This window comes from Chinchilla lanigera, unplaced genomic scaffold (assembly GCF_000276665.1).
Source record: "Chinchilla lanigera isolate Chin_1 unplaced genomic scaffold, ChiLan1.0 scaffold00115, whole genome shotgun sequence".
Taxonomy (NCBI): domain Eukaryota; kingdom Metazoa; phylum Chordata; class Mammalia; order Rodentia; family Chinchillidae; genus Chinchilla; species Chinchilla lanigera.
The window spans coordinates 209,220-223,544 of NW_004955516.1; the positions used below are offsets into that span (position 1 = coordinate 209,220).

At 39.3% G+C, this 14,325-nt stretch overlaps 1 protein-coding gene across 2 annotated transcripts in view; it reads right to left on the reverse strand.

The window, feature by feature from the left end:
* Positions 1-6,150: 6,150 nt before the first annotated feature.
* Positions 6,151-14,325, reverse strand: part of Znf81 (zinc finger protein 81) — a 97,315-nt gene continuing 89,140 nt past the window's right edge. For both annotated transcript variants that reach the window (XM_013506907.1, XM_005408944.2), the window contains exon 5: positions 6,151-11,751. In XM_013506907.1, the coding sequence (XP_013362361.1) occupies positions 10,043-11,751 (1,709 nt within the window). In that variant the 3' untranslated portion in view covers positions 6,151-10,042. The remainder of the gene's footprint in view (positions 11,752-14,325) is intronic.

A 14,325-nucleotide genomic window follows, 5' to 3' on the forward strand; every position in this document is an offset into this window, starting at 1 on the left:
ATGTAAAATGGTACATCTACTTTGGAACACAGTTTGGCAGTGTCTTAAATAGTTAAGTATGTACCTACCGCATTCACTCCTAAGCATTTACCAAGGATAAATGAAAACTATGTCCATACAAAGACTTGTATACAAATGTTCGTATCAGTTTTATTTGTAATAGTCAAAAATTAGAAACACAAATGTCCATTAATACATGAAATGATAAACAAATTTTGGTATATCCATACAATGAAATACCATTTAGCAACAGAAAGGAATGAATATAAATACATGTAACAGCACAAATGGATTTCAAAATAATTATGACAAATGAAAAAAGCCAAGCAGGTGCCCATGGTGTCATTCCACTTACATAAAGCTGTTGAAAATGCAAACTAATCTACAATGGCAAAGAAACAGATTAGTGGTTGACTGTGAATGGGGGAAAAGTGTGGGGAAGGAGGGCTGGATGATGAAGAGGCATAGGGAACTTTCTGGGGGTGACAGGTATGTGCACTGTTCTTACTGTGATGGCTTGAAAGATGTACACTTAGGTCAGAACTCATCAAATTATACACTTTCAAACAAGTTCCATTTATCATATGTGAATTATACTACAATAAACTTGTAAAATATATTTTGAGGACACTAAGAGAAATTTGAAAATGGATTGGATAGGAGAATTAGATTGATAATGACATTCCAATTTTGTGGGAAAACATCCTTATTTTTAGGAGATGGATGCTCAATTATTTGAGGGTATAAAATGTTATAATGTCTGCAACTTACTGTCACTATTTCAGGAAAAATCTAAATATACAGTGGTAAATCAAGGCAAAAGCTAAACGTGTACTGTTCTTTCAACACTTTTATTTTTCTGAGACAGGGTCTCACTATATAGTTCAGGCTGGTCTTAAACTCACTATGTAGTCCAGGCGGGCCTCAAAGTTGCAGTGATTCTTCTGCCTCAGGCTGTTGAGTCCTGGGATTACAGGTGTGCACCACCACACCCAGTTTAATACTTTTACATGATTGAAAATGTACTAATTTTTTTTTGGTACCGGGAATTGAACTCAGGACCTTGTGCTTGCCAGGCAGGCACTTACGCCACTGAGCTAAATCCCTGGCCCTGAAAATTTATCATGCACCAAGTACATATGAGAAACGTGATCATCACGTACTACAAACATGTATAAAAATAATAATTACACATATGAAGGGATCCAAGGGATGTAGCACGGGGATGGGGATGGGAGGGAGGGGGTTAAAAAAAGAATTAAGAAATATCATGTACATATACCAATTCCCCACAATGAAAGTAGCCATTATGTACTATAAACATATACCAGTAAAAAAGAACATGTACTCATTGAAATGTGGAGGAAAATACTGTTTTATTGCCCTTCCTCCTCTTCAGACAGAGACATTATCTTACTACACTGGAATGTAACCAAATCTCCTCTGGGAATGTCTCCAGAGAGGGAGACATTCTCTATCTTTACTATCCTGGAATATAAACAAATGTCAGCAAATTAGTTGTTAATGAGTAAACTTGACAGTTTCATGGAAACTGGCTCAACAGGAGGCTAGATTTCATCACACAAAACAAAAATGATATGAAATGAATGTAGAATACTATGAGATAAATGTAGACGACAAGAGCATCTTATATATCATGACTGCTGTCCCTGAAGAAGAAAAGGAATGGATCTGAAAACAGTTCAGCAAAATAAAACTTCCCTGAAATGAATGATTGGAATGATTCGCTATAACTAAGGTAAAATTAATTCACAAAGATCAGAACCAAGGTATATGCTTCTATTAGATCCTTACCTTCAAGAATAAAACTGAATCATATGGCAGAAAGGCACATTATACACGAGAATAAAAGAGAATAAGTTCATCTAAGATTTCTCAACAGCATCTCTCAACATTACCATTAGGATATGTATCAAGATCTCAGGAAAAGAAAGTACAACTGTATAAATCAGGAAAGCATAATCACTGCATATTATGAAATAAGGGATTTTTCAATATTAACAATATCACGCACAATTTACAGTAAGATATGGGGACATAAAGGTATAAAAGGAGGTGCTGAAAGATTAGAGAAGTCATTGGCATTGGTAGATAAACCAGAGCTTTCAAGAAAATCTGAGAAGCCAGGAACATCCAGCTGTTAAAGTGGGTCTGTGAAGGGGAGCTGACCAAGTCTAGGAGAAGCCCTTCCCTCTGGCAGCCCAGGGCCAGCGCCTGTCAGCAGGACTGGGAGGTGGAAAGCCGGGCTGGATATAGAGTAGAAGAGAGTGACGAAAAATGGGAACCTGCTTGGTACCTCTCTGCCTCTGTCCTTCACTCTATCTAACCTCAAAGTACTTTAGAGGGAAGGTTGTTCCTTCCTTGACCTCCCAAATCTCATATAATTTCTACTTTTTTTTTTTTTTTGAGACAGGGTCTCACTATGTAGTTCAGGCTGGCCTTGAACTCACTATGTAGCCCAGGCTGACCTCAGTCAGGGCTATCCTCCTGCCTCAGCCTCCTGAGTGCTGAGATGACAGGCGTGCGCCACCACATCTGGCATAATTTCTATTCTTGACCAACTCTCAATTTTCAGTTTAAACCAGGTAACAGCAGAACAACCAGCTTCATGACCTAGTATTTTTCTAACAGAAAATTTACTTTATAGCTAAGTAACATTATCTCAATTCAGAAATTCCTTTAGATTTGCTCAATTGCTTTCTTTAAATCCACCTCCAAAATAAAATGCATCAAAGTCAACAATAGCCTCCCTTTGGGTCACAAACTCAAGAATCACTTTCATTTGCACATGAATAGAACTGCAGTTTGAACAGGTTTTCCAATGAAACACTCCTTGGAAACACACTTCTCACTTGAGCCCTCTTCTCACCTGCTATGTTTCTGGCTGCCCTTTTTCCTTATCCTCTGTAAATGAATCATTCTTGATACAGTCTTCAAATGCGGGTCGCACAAACTCCAAGTCCTGGGCTTGCTCTTTCTGTTAATTCTTACATTGCTTTAGACAGTCCGATGAGACTCACATGCCACAGACAAGCTCTCAAATCTCACCTCATTTCAAACAGAGAATCACAGCAGGACCTAAGGACGTTCAGTGAGTGGGATGTATCTCATTTTCATTAAGAATTTATCTCCACACATAGACCTATGAGCTACACAGATAAATGCATGAACATCTTATGGGTTGAATTGTGTCCTCCTAAAAAGATACGTGGACATTTTTAACCTCAGGACCTCAGAGTGTAACCTTACTTGCAAAGAATCTTTACAGAAGTCTTCAAGTTAAAATGAAGTCATTACGGTGGCCATGAATGCGATATAGCCTTACAAAAGGGTAAATTTAGACATCAGACAGACACATAGGACCACAATGTGAAGACACAGAGAAAATGGCCATGTCACTGGAGTGATGCATCTTCAAACCGAGTAACACCTGAGTCTACCTGAACCCAGAAGGGCATGAAATTGTTCCTCCCCAAGCATCTTAGGAGGGAGTCCTGATGACACATTGATATTTAACTTTTAACTTCCAGAACTGTGAAACAATAAATTTTTGTAGCTTTGCTGGGTGTGGTGGTGCATGCCTATAATCCTAGCACTTGGGAGGCTGAGGCAGGAGAATCCCCATGAGTTCGAGGCCAGCCTGGGTTACATAGTGAGTTCAAGGCCAACCTGAACTGCGTAGCAAGAGCCCGTCTCAAAAAATAAAAAATAAATTTCTGTAGCTCTAAATCCTCTAGCGTGTGGTACTTTATAAAGCAGTCCTGGAAATGAATACATTTCTCAGTCAAATTTACGAGATAGGTACTAGTGTGAACATCTTCTATTAGCTACAAAAAATCAGTACAGAGAGGTAACTAACCTGCCCAGTGTTACACTGGTAGTAACTGGTAGAGCCAGGATTGGAACTCTAGTAGGCCTGTTCAAGGGTCTATCTGCCTAACCATTATGCGCACTACCTCTTAACATTTTTGAGATAAGGTTTTGCTATGCTGCCTCGTACTCCTGAGCTCAAGTGTTCCTTCTACCTCAGCCTCTCAAGTAGCAGGACTCTAAGTATGCACCCTCTTGCAAAGCTTACCTCCTAACATATTTTTGCTCCTAGTGACCAAAAAAGGTGAAAATATTGATGAATAAATTTTAATATGTAAATGTCTGACAAATTACTACATATATGCAACTATTAAAACATGCTGAATAATAAAGCAAGACGTAGATATGGTTATATGGGATGATGCTATTTTTGAAAATCAAAGAGGAAAACAACAATCCTTACAAAATGTCTCTATGGCTATAAGCATGATATATATATATATATATATATATATATATATATATATATATATATAAAACACTGATGTTTTAATCTGTGCTTATAGTAGTTGAATAGAACAGTAGTTGAATAGTAATGATTATCTGTTGGATAAGAATTATAAAGGAGGAAATAAATTCAGTAAATAGTGAATTTATCAGTTAGCTTTTTCTGGGTAGTAAGCCACCCAAAACTTAATGACTTGAAACAATAAACATTTTAATCCATGATTCTGTTTTCTGGGATGAGGAGGTTGTATGTCAGAGCTTTCCTAGTTTGGGCCAGTGTATTATAAACCTGTTAGAGTAGAATTACTCTAAAATTAAATTAAGCAGTTTAAAACAACAAACATTTATCATCTCACAGTTTCTGTGGGCCTACAATTCAGGTATGGCTCAGAAAGGTGACACTGGCTGCAGGTCTCTTATAAGGTTACAGTCAAGCTGTCTGTCTGTGATCTCATCTGACGGCTATACTAGGAGAGGATATACTCCTATGTTCACTCAGAAGGGTCTTTCCACAGGGCTAATGAGATGACAGCTTACTTCCCCTAGGGTGAACTCTCTGAGAAATCAACATTGAAAATAGAAGCCAGTCTTTTTGTAACCTGGTCTTGGCTATGATACACCATTACCTCTGTCTCATTTCTGTTCACTTGAACCAAATCACTAGATCCAGTCCATATTCAAGGGGAAGAGCATGACTAGCAGGAAGCAGTCACTCAGGGTAATCTAAGGGGATACTGAATTCGCTGCACAGCTACCTAGTCTAGGGATGGATGGCTAGGATGTCTGGCAGTTGACAATCCAGCTGGTCTAGAGTGCCTCCTCTGGGATGCTTTGTGTCTGCTCCACCACTATTCCATGTCTCTCATCTTCCAACAGTCCAGTCCAGGCTTCCTTACACATGGGCCCAGGGTTCCAAGAAAGCAGCAAGAGTAGGGAAAGCTCGATGTGCATGTACTTCTTAAGCCTCTGCTTGTTTCAATCTGCTAATGTCCTATTGGCCAAGCCCAGTTTCAAGGGTTTCAGAAACAGATTTTATATTTTGATGGGTGAAATGGCAAAGTCATACTAAAAAGAGGCTTAATTCCGATCATGGTGGCCAAAGGAGACTCTCTATCCTTTTGGCTTCTGCCTCAGATGTAGGTATCGGGAAAGGGCATCATTCACATCCTTTTAACAACAAAAAAAGCTAAACAGTCTACAAACCCGAAAGTTTTCATGAATCTACCAGAAAGCTATGATCACAGAGGAACCAACTAGCTCAAAATTTAAGAAAAGACAAGTGCTTTCAAGGAGGCAGGCAGTGGGTCGCCTGTGGCAGAGAAGGATGCTGGGGGCCACCACAGGAACAGTAAGAATTCAGCAAGAATTTTTTATGAGTTGCTAAAAGCTGAGTGTGGGACAGTGAGGATACAGACTCCTTGAGAACTGTAGACCTAACGGCTTACACACTTGCGGGCTTTTTCCTCACAGACCTCTGCTGGCTGCTCACAAGGAAACGCCGGGAGGAGGGTGAGAAACGGGAGAAAGCCTCTCTCCATGGTACAGACCTGGAAGGGGAAAGCTGCTGATACAGAAATGGCCCAAAGCCCCAATGGGCCCCTACTCTCCTCAGAACAAAATCCTTAAGCACAGGGGACAGTACATCAAACCCTTGTCCTTAGGACACAGGTGAAGTTTTACTGTGATGAGAGGAAGGGAAAAGAAAAACAAGGCTGGGCGTGGTGGTGCACGCCTGTAATCCCAGCACTTGGGATGCTGAGGTGGGAGGATCGTTGCAAGTTCGAGACCAGCCTGGGCTACAAAGTGAGCTCAAGGCCAACCTGAGCTGCATTTGGAGACCCTGTCTCAAAAAGACAAAAAAAAAAGAAAGAAAAGATAAACAAATCTACACATGATGGAATGCGAGGAAACCATCCTGGGCCCAGACCACAAGGGGCAGGATCAATGAAAAAAAACCCACCCCTGAAAACCCAGGGATATAGAGCAACTCTTGCCCCTCCCTACACACCAGGTCGGCAAGAACCAAGTAAGAGCAGCAATCTACTGCCAAGGACGAGGCAAGAGTATGGAAAGAGACCCTCCCTGAAATGCAGGCACATGGGAAAAGCCTGAAGGCAAGTGTGGTCCAGGATCATTGAGAAAATTCTCTGAGAAACCAGTGTCTGTTACAAACATAAGGTAACACTGGAGGAATTTGAAGTCTAAGGTACACTGAAGTCACAATACTAACAATAAAACAGAAAACCAGCCCAATTGCTGACTAGATGGACTCAATCCCACCATGCCAATGGCCTATCAGAAGAATAGCCATGCTTATTTCCAGGAATAAATATTATTTACCTCATCTTATACTAGCCTACATACATTGTCCAGCATTCAGTTAAAAATTATTAGATGCAAAACAGCAACAGAAAGCAACCCACTGTCGAGAGATAAAGCAATCAGAAGACCCAGACTGTAGTCCAGTTACTGGAACTATCATACAAGGAACTTAAAATAACTATGATTAGTATGTAAAAGGTATTATAGAATAGATGCTTGTGTCCCCTCAAATTTTGTAGGCTGAAATGTAGTCCCCAATGTGATGGCATTAGGAGGTAGGGTCTTTGGGAAGTAGTTATATCATGAGGATTTCCCCATGAATTTCTCAGAGAGTTGTTTCATCAGTGGGACTAATGTCCTTATAAAAGGGACCTCAGAGGGCTCTCTACCTCTTTCTGCCAAAGGAGAATACAATGAGAAATTGGCAGTCTGCAACTCAGAATTGCGTCCTCAGCAGAACCCAAATCATACTGACACCATGATCTCAGATTTCCAGCATCTAGAACTATGAGAAATACATTTCTATTATTTATAAGCCACCCACACTATGGTGCTTTCTTAGAGCAGTACAAACTAAGACAGAGGAAATAGTAGAAAACAGGAACAACATGCATGAACAGATGGGGAATTTGGCAGGAAAACACACACTGTAAGAATCAAATGGAAATACTAAAAGTAAAAGAGAAAACAAATGAGATGAAAATGCCATCAATGGATCAGTAGTTGTGAAAGAGCCAGGGTGGGAGTGGAGATCAGTGCACTTGAAGATAAACCAACAGAAATTATCCCAACTGAAATACAAAGATAAATATAGGCTGAAAGCCACATACAGAGAGAATTTTGTAGCATTTTTCTAACATAGTGAATCTTCTGGTTACAAATTATTCACATTACCACTCCATGCAAAGTATGTTTACTTTCATTCCAGGACCTCCAAATAGTTCATCCAAAATTATGGCATCAGGCTCAAATCTAGGGTTTTGGTCTTTTTACCAGGTTCAGATGTTACTGAGGCTCTTCAGCCAGAGTTTTCAGTTTCTTGATCCTGTGAGCTAAATGACAAGCTACATGACAGCACCTCCCATATATCTACATGGTTGTATAGTGATAGGATAACTGAAATAGATACTTCCATTCAAAAAGAGTAGCAAGAGGTACATATCAGTCACCTTTTCGTAAGTTTTGAAATCCCACAGAGCAGATGCTAGTAGGATCCCTTGCTCCAAGGGTAGATAGTGCTTCTTGATTATGGCACAGGTGTCCCTGGGGATGGCTCCCCAGGCCATTTTTATATACTGTCCTTGGGTCTTTCCTCTGAGACACCTTTTGTTTCTCGTAAGAAACAGTCCATGTTTGCAGCTGAGTAACTTTCTCGCCTTGCATCCTTTTGTAGAAGTTAGGAAGGGAAGTCCAGAGCCCATTTTTCATTTTTAACTGTTTCAGACCCTTTCAGTTCAATCTGGAGGTAGTGTCACTGGTAAAACTCTACCACCAACTTTATTGGTTTCCGATGAATCTGGTTGGATCAACTTCATGCCCCAAGTGCCACACCAACAATTCTTTCTAGGATAAACTTTTCTCAGAGCAGTGGGTCAACCTACAGTAGGATAATGTCACAAAGATTTTTAGATGCCCATTAGTTTAGCTGAGAGACTCTCCCAAGCACCAATACAATACAATGTCTCACACATTGCAATAAAGGGTCTTACAGACACATCCATGATTTGATATTTACCCTGAGGTCATCTTCTACTTTGAGAATATTTTGATGGCTGGAGAGATGAGCTATGTGAAACAGTTATTTCCCACCTCAGTTAGCCCTGGCTTTTCTGTATTTCTTCCGATTCTGCTTGCCAGTAGAACCATTACTTTGTTAATTCATTTCTTTCTGTCCCCTATCATACAGAGCTAAAAGTAGCAAACTGACACTTTCCATGTTCTGCTGAAAATCGCCTTAGTCAGATCCACAAGTTCATGTGACTCATTCTTTATCTTCCCACAGAGCATGACAACTGTTTTGCCACTTTTTCCTACTAAATGATGTGGGTTGCCATCTTTTCCGGCCTTTGCTAACAGTTTTTCTCGCTGTTTTCCCAGTCTCCACCTGCTGCCCAGGCCCAAAGCCAATGCCACATTATGTTTGGGTGTAATACTCCACACATATATACTTTTAAGTATTACTTAGCATTTGTTTGTGACATACTACCCCCAAAACATACAGCTTAAAACAATGATTGTTTTATTTATATCACAATTTTGCACATTGCTTGGGATAACTGGAATGACTATTCTGGGCTAAGCTGGCTTTATAAGGCCTGGAGGTCCAGGAAGGCCTCACTCCCGTGTCTGATAGTTGACAGGCTACTTGAAGGTCTCTGGGGCCTCACTGGGCTGGCTTGCCTCTGTTCTATATCCTGTTTTGTCGCTCCAGTAGGGAAATCTGAGCTTCATCACACAGAGGTCTCAGGATTCCAAAGAGCAGCAAGAAAGGGTAAGTCTCAAGGCAGGCTTTCACACTTCTCAAGGCTCTTCTTGAATCTCTTTGGTAATGTCCATTGCCCAAAACGAATGACGTGGTCAACTTTAAAGCCAAAGAGTAGAGAAAGAGAAGTTACTTCTTCATAAAAGCAAAGGAACATCGCAAAGGGACATGCATAAAAGTATGGGAGGAACCTGTGGCCATTTTGCTTTGTACCACAATGAAAGAAGATAGAAATACTAGTCATAGACACCAGTATGAATGATAAGATTATATTTATGTATTCGTGTAAAATTATATCTGCAAATGTGTACACATACAAAACTAAAATGACTTAATTTGCAGAATCACTCAATAGAAACATGCAATAGACATATTTGATGGGCCCAATCTTCTAGATTTGAAGAAAAAATTTCAATTCAATTATTCCTCCTGCTATGCAATGTGTTCTGCCACAGGCACCCTATACAATGGACAGTAGGGTTATATATCAAATATATTTTCTTGTCTAACATTTCATTATTACTTTGAAATATTTACTATAACATAGTAAACATGTCTGCTACTTACATAATTTTGCACCCTCCTTCCTATAAAAATTTTTCTAACAATTTGCCTTACTCTACTTCATATAGAAGGCCTTACTCAATGCATCAAAATGACATTTTTTCCAAGTATGAGTTCCACTGTATTTTGTGAGACTGTACAAATATGGAGATTCTGTCTCCTTCAATTCATTAAGAGGGTCTTTTCTGAATAATTTTTCTCATCTCAGATAATACAGCCTGATTATTGCTTTTTCTCATACTATGTATTCATCTAGGATCTGTCTTGGATGGATTTTATAATACACACTTAGACCTGACTTTTGTGATAAAACTCTCATTCCCAAGAAACAGGGTTTCATGTATGAATATTGCGATGCATACTAAGAACTGATTTCTGGGTGAAGCCCTTCCCACAGTCACTGCATTTATAGGGTTTGTCTCCAGTATGAATAGTTTGGTGTTTATTGAAGTTTGACCTGTCGGTGAAGGCCTTCCCACACTCTGCACATATATATGGCTTTTCTCCTGTGTGAATTCTCTGATGTACTTTGAGATGTGGTTTCTTGGAGAAGGATTTATCACAGTCAGGACATTTATAAGGCTTCTCTGTAGTATGAACTCTCTGATGTGTAATTAACTCTGACTTCTGGATGAAGGCCCTCCCACAATCTGTACAGGCATAGGGTTTCTCTCCTGTATGAATGGTCTGGTGTTTATTGAAATTTGACCTATCAGTGAAAGCTTTCCCACATTCAGCACAGATATAAGACTTCTCTCCAGTATGAGACTTCTGGTGAGTATTGAGATTTGATCTGTTAGTGAAGGCCTTCCCACATTCAGTGCATATATAGGGTTTCTCCCCTGTGTGAATTCGCTTATGCATCTGGAGTTGGGACTTAGAAGGAAATGATTTCCCACAGTCACTGCATTCATAAGGCTTCTCTCCAGTATGAATTCTTTGATGGGCAATCAAGTGTGCTTTCTGGATAAAGGCCTGCCCACATGCAGTACATATATACGATCTTTCTCCTGTGTGAATTCGCTGATGCATCCTGAGTGTTGACTTTTGGGTAAAGGCTTTCCCACACTCACTACATTTGTGATGTCTCTCTCCAGTATGGATTTTCTGATGTATATTAAGAGCTGAGTTCAGGGAGAAGCCTTTCCCACATTCACTGCATTCATAGAGTTTTTCTCTGGTATGAGTTGCTTGATGCCTAAGTAGAGATGACAGCTGGAAAAATGATTTTCCACATTCACTGCATTTATATGGTTTCTCTCTAGTATGAGTTTTCTCATGAGTCAATAGTTCTGAATTCTGAATGAAGGCCTTCCCACATTTAGTACATACATATAGTTTTTCCTCTCTATGAACTCTTAGATATATACTGAGTAGTGGTTTCTGTGTAAAAACATTTACACATTTGTTAAGTTCATGAGGTTTTTCTGCAGGGTGAATTCTTGAAGGTGCAAGGAGGTGTGACTTTTGAGAAAAGCTCTTCCCAAATTCAGTACATGTGTTTGCTTTTTCCTTGACAGGAAATTTCAGATTTTGACTGAGTTCATGTTTGAAGCTGAGGACTTCTCCACATTGATTACTTTCGCAGAAGTTTGCTTCCCTGTACACATTTTCAAGAGCAGTATAAGGAGTACTTTGGGCAAAAACTTGACCATGGCCAATACCTTTATCAAAGTTCTTTGTTGCATGGTTTTTATTCTGAAAATGTAAGTCTAAATTATGCTTAAAATGCTTCCCAAATGAGTCATATATATGGGGTCTTTTCTGTGAAGGAATAAGATTTGGGCTTGGATGAGTGCATTTATCAATATCTGTAGAGTCATGATCCCACTCTGTATTCAATATTTTCTTATTAACAAAAGCAGTGTGACTCAGAGAGTTGCCCTGTTGTTCATGACATCTTTTTATCTGCTCAGCATCTTGGCTCAGCTCTTCTAAAATGGAATACAATGAGTTGTCCCTTGTATCATCACCCTCAATTTCCCTATGAAAAGTAGTTTTTCCAGAAATTCTTTCTTCTGAGTTCTTCATCCCAAATGTCCAACCTAAAGGGAAAGAGAAAGTAAAATTGACATAAAGAATAAACAGCTGATTGAAAGGCACACATAAACTAATCCAAATTGAACACACGTAAATTAGTAAATCTGATGATGATGATATAGAATGCATATATTTTGGGGTAAAACGATAGAAAATAATCAAGATACGTTACATATATGTACCTATTTCATAATACAAATATAACTGTTATATATTGTAAACAAACACTAAGAAGGAAAAACATATGTAGCACTTATTATCTGCCAAACTCTTACATGATACTTGCAGTATTTTAGGCACTGTTCTAAGCAATACAGTAAGTCTTTAACTTACAAACATTTGAGTTGCAAACTTTCATAGATCCGAACAGACCTCGCATTATGAACATTCATAGATGTGAACAAATCACAGAAGTAGCGCATATGTTTGCTGGACATTGTAATGTAATGGTTGTAATGCTGTGTGCTTACTGTACAGTGCAGTAGTATAGAGTAGTATAGTGCTCAATCAGAACCCTGGATGTTCAGAAGGAAGAGGAAAAGCAGTGGTGATGTACACAGGAGTTCTAGAAGTGCAAAGCAATAAATATTGTATATTTTTGTCAGAGGTGTGTAAGACTCACTTTGTCAAACATATGAATGAATCTGACTTATGGACATTCTCCCTTACTCTTTTGTAAGTTGGGGACTTACTGTATATACATATTCAGGATATAAGATCACACAAAAAAGTCAATAGCATTCCTGGACACCAATAATGAGCCCACTGAGAAAGTAACTAGGAAAATAACACCATTCACAATAGCTTCAAGAAAAATTAAATATTTTGGAATTAATCTAACAAAGGAGTGAAAGATCTCTATAATGAAAACTACAGTACTTTGAAAAAAGGAGATCAAGAGCATATTAGAAAATGGAAAGATATTCTCTGTTCCTGGATAGGTAAAATGGATATTGTAAAAATGGCTATGCTATGAAAACTGATGTATAAATTTAATGCAATCTCAATCAAAATACCAACATCATTCCGCACAGAATTAGAAAAAATAATTTTAAAATTCATATGGAAACAGAAGAGACCCAGAATAGCTAAAGCAATCCGGGGCAACAAGAGCATCATAATCCCAGATTTTAAGTTATGTTACAAAACTACAGTAATAAAAACAGTATGGTACTGCACAAAAACAGACATATGGATCAGTGGAACAGAATACAGGAAGCAGAAACAACACCAGGCAATTCAGCAATCTCATCTTTGACAAAGGGACCAAAAATATATACTGGAGGAAAGATAGCCTCTTTATCAAATGGTGCTGGGAAAACTGGCTATACACATGCAGAGGGTTGACTTTAGACTCATATCAATCACCATGTAATAAAATTAAAAGAAAATGGATCAAAGACCTAAATATTAAAACAAAAACACTTAACTTGTTTGAAGATAAAATGAGTAAAACTCTTGAAGACATAGGCATAGGCAAAGACTATTGGAACAAAACCCCATCTGCACCAGAAATAATATCAAGAATCAACAAACGGGATTATATAAATTTAACAGCTTCTGCAGAGTATAGGAAACACCTAACAATGAGGAGAAAATTACAAAATGGGAAAAATTTTTTTGAGCTGCTCCTTGGACAGAGGACTAATATGTGGAATATATAAATAACTGGACTTCTGGGAAGATGGTAGAGTGGTAAGCAGCAACAAATCACCCTCTCCAGGGTCCAGAATCCAGATATTGGAAAATAACAACTTGGTGAAGAAAAGAAGGAGGGATATGGATCCCTGGAACCCAGGAAGGATCTGAAGGGAACATTGGAGCCTATAGAGAAATTGAAGAGATAGACTACAATGGAGCAAGAGGAAGGGGCAATCTGCACTTTTTCCCTGGCTCCTGGTATATGGCTGGTAAGAAAGGAAGATCAAATTTACAGAGACACGGTGAAAGTGAGTGACTCCAGAAGCTTTCAGGAAGAAACACACCAGTGAAATGGAGCAGTGGAGGCTGTGTCCTACAACAGCTAGTGAGTGACTCCAGACCAAGTGTTTACCCTATCCCCTGGAGAGAGTGGTTGGTCAGACACCATTCTGGGGAAAGGCCAACTGATCTGAGGACTCACAGCAGTCATGAGATGGCTTCATCTCAGGGCTCCCAGTGCTAAACATACAGGGACAGGGTGAAGGACAACCACAGGAGATGTCCATGGTCAGGGAGCCATGGTCAGGCCAGCAACAGACACCCAGACTATTATAAGTTAAATGATTGAGGCCCCATTCCTGTAACCAAAGGCCAGATTCAGCCTGAGTTTCTATGGATTTGAAAGTCCCAGAACTAGCAACCTACCCTCATCCTATTGCTGGCTTGCTAGTGATTACTCAGCATGGATCTGGGCTCTGACTGCCTCTCTTGTCTACCACTGAGGGCAGAGTCACATCTTGAATTAGACTGAGAAAAAGAATCACAGCACTCACTAGCTGTTGTAGGACATAGCATCCAAAGCTCCATTTCACTGGTGTGTTTCTTCCTGAAAGCTTCTGGAGTCACTCACTTTCACCGTGTCTCTATAAATTTGATCT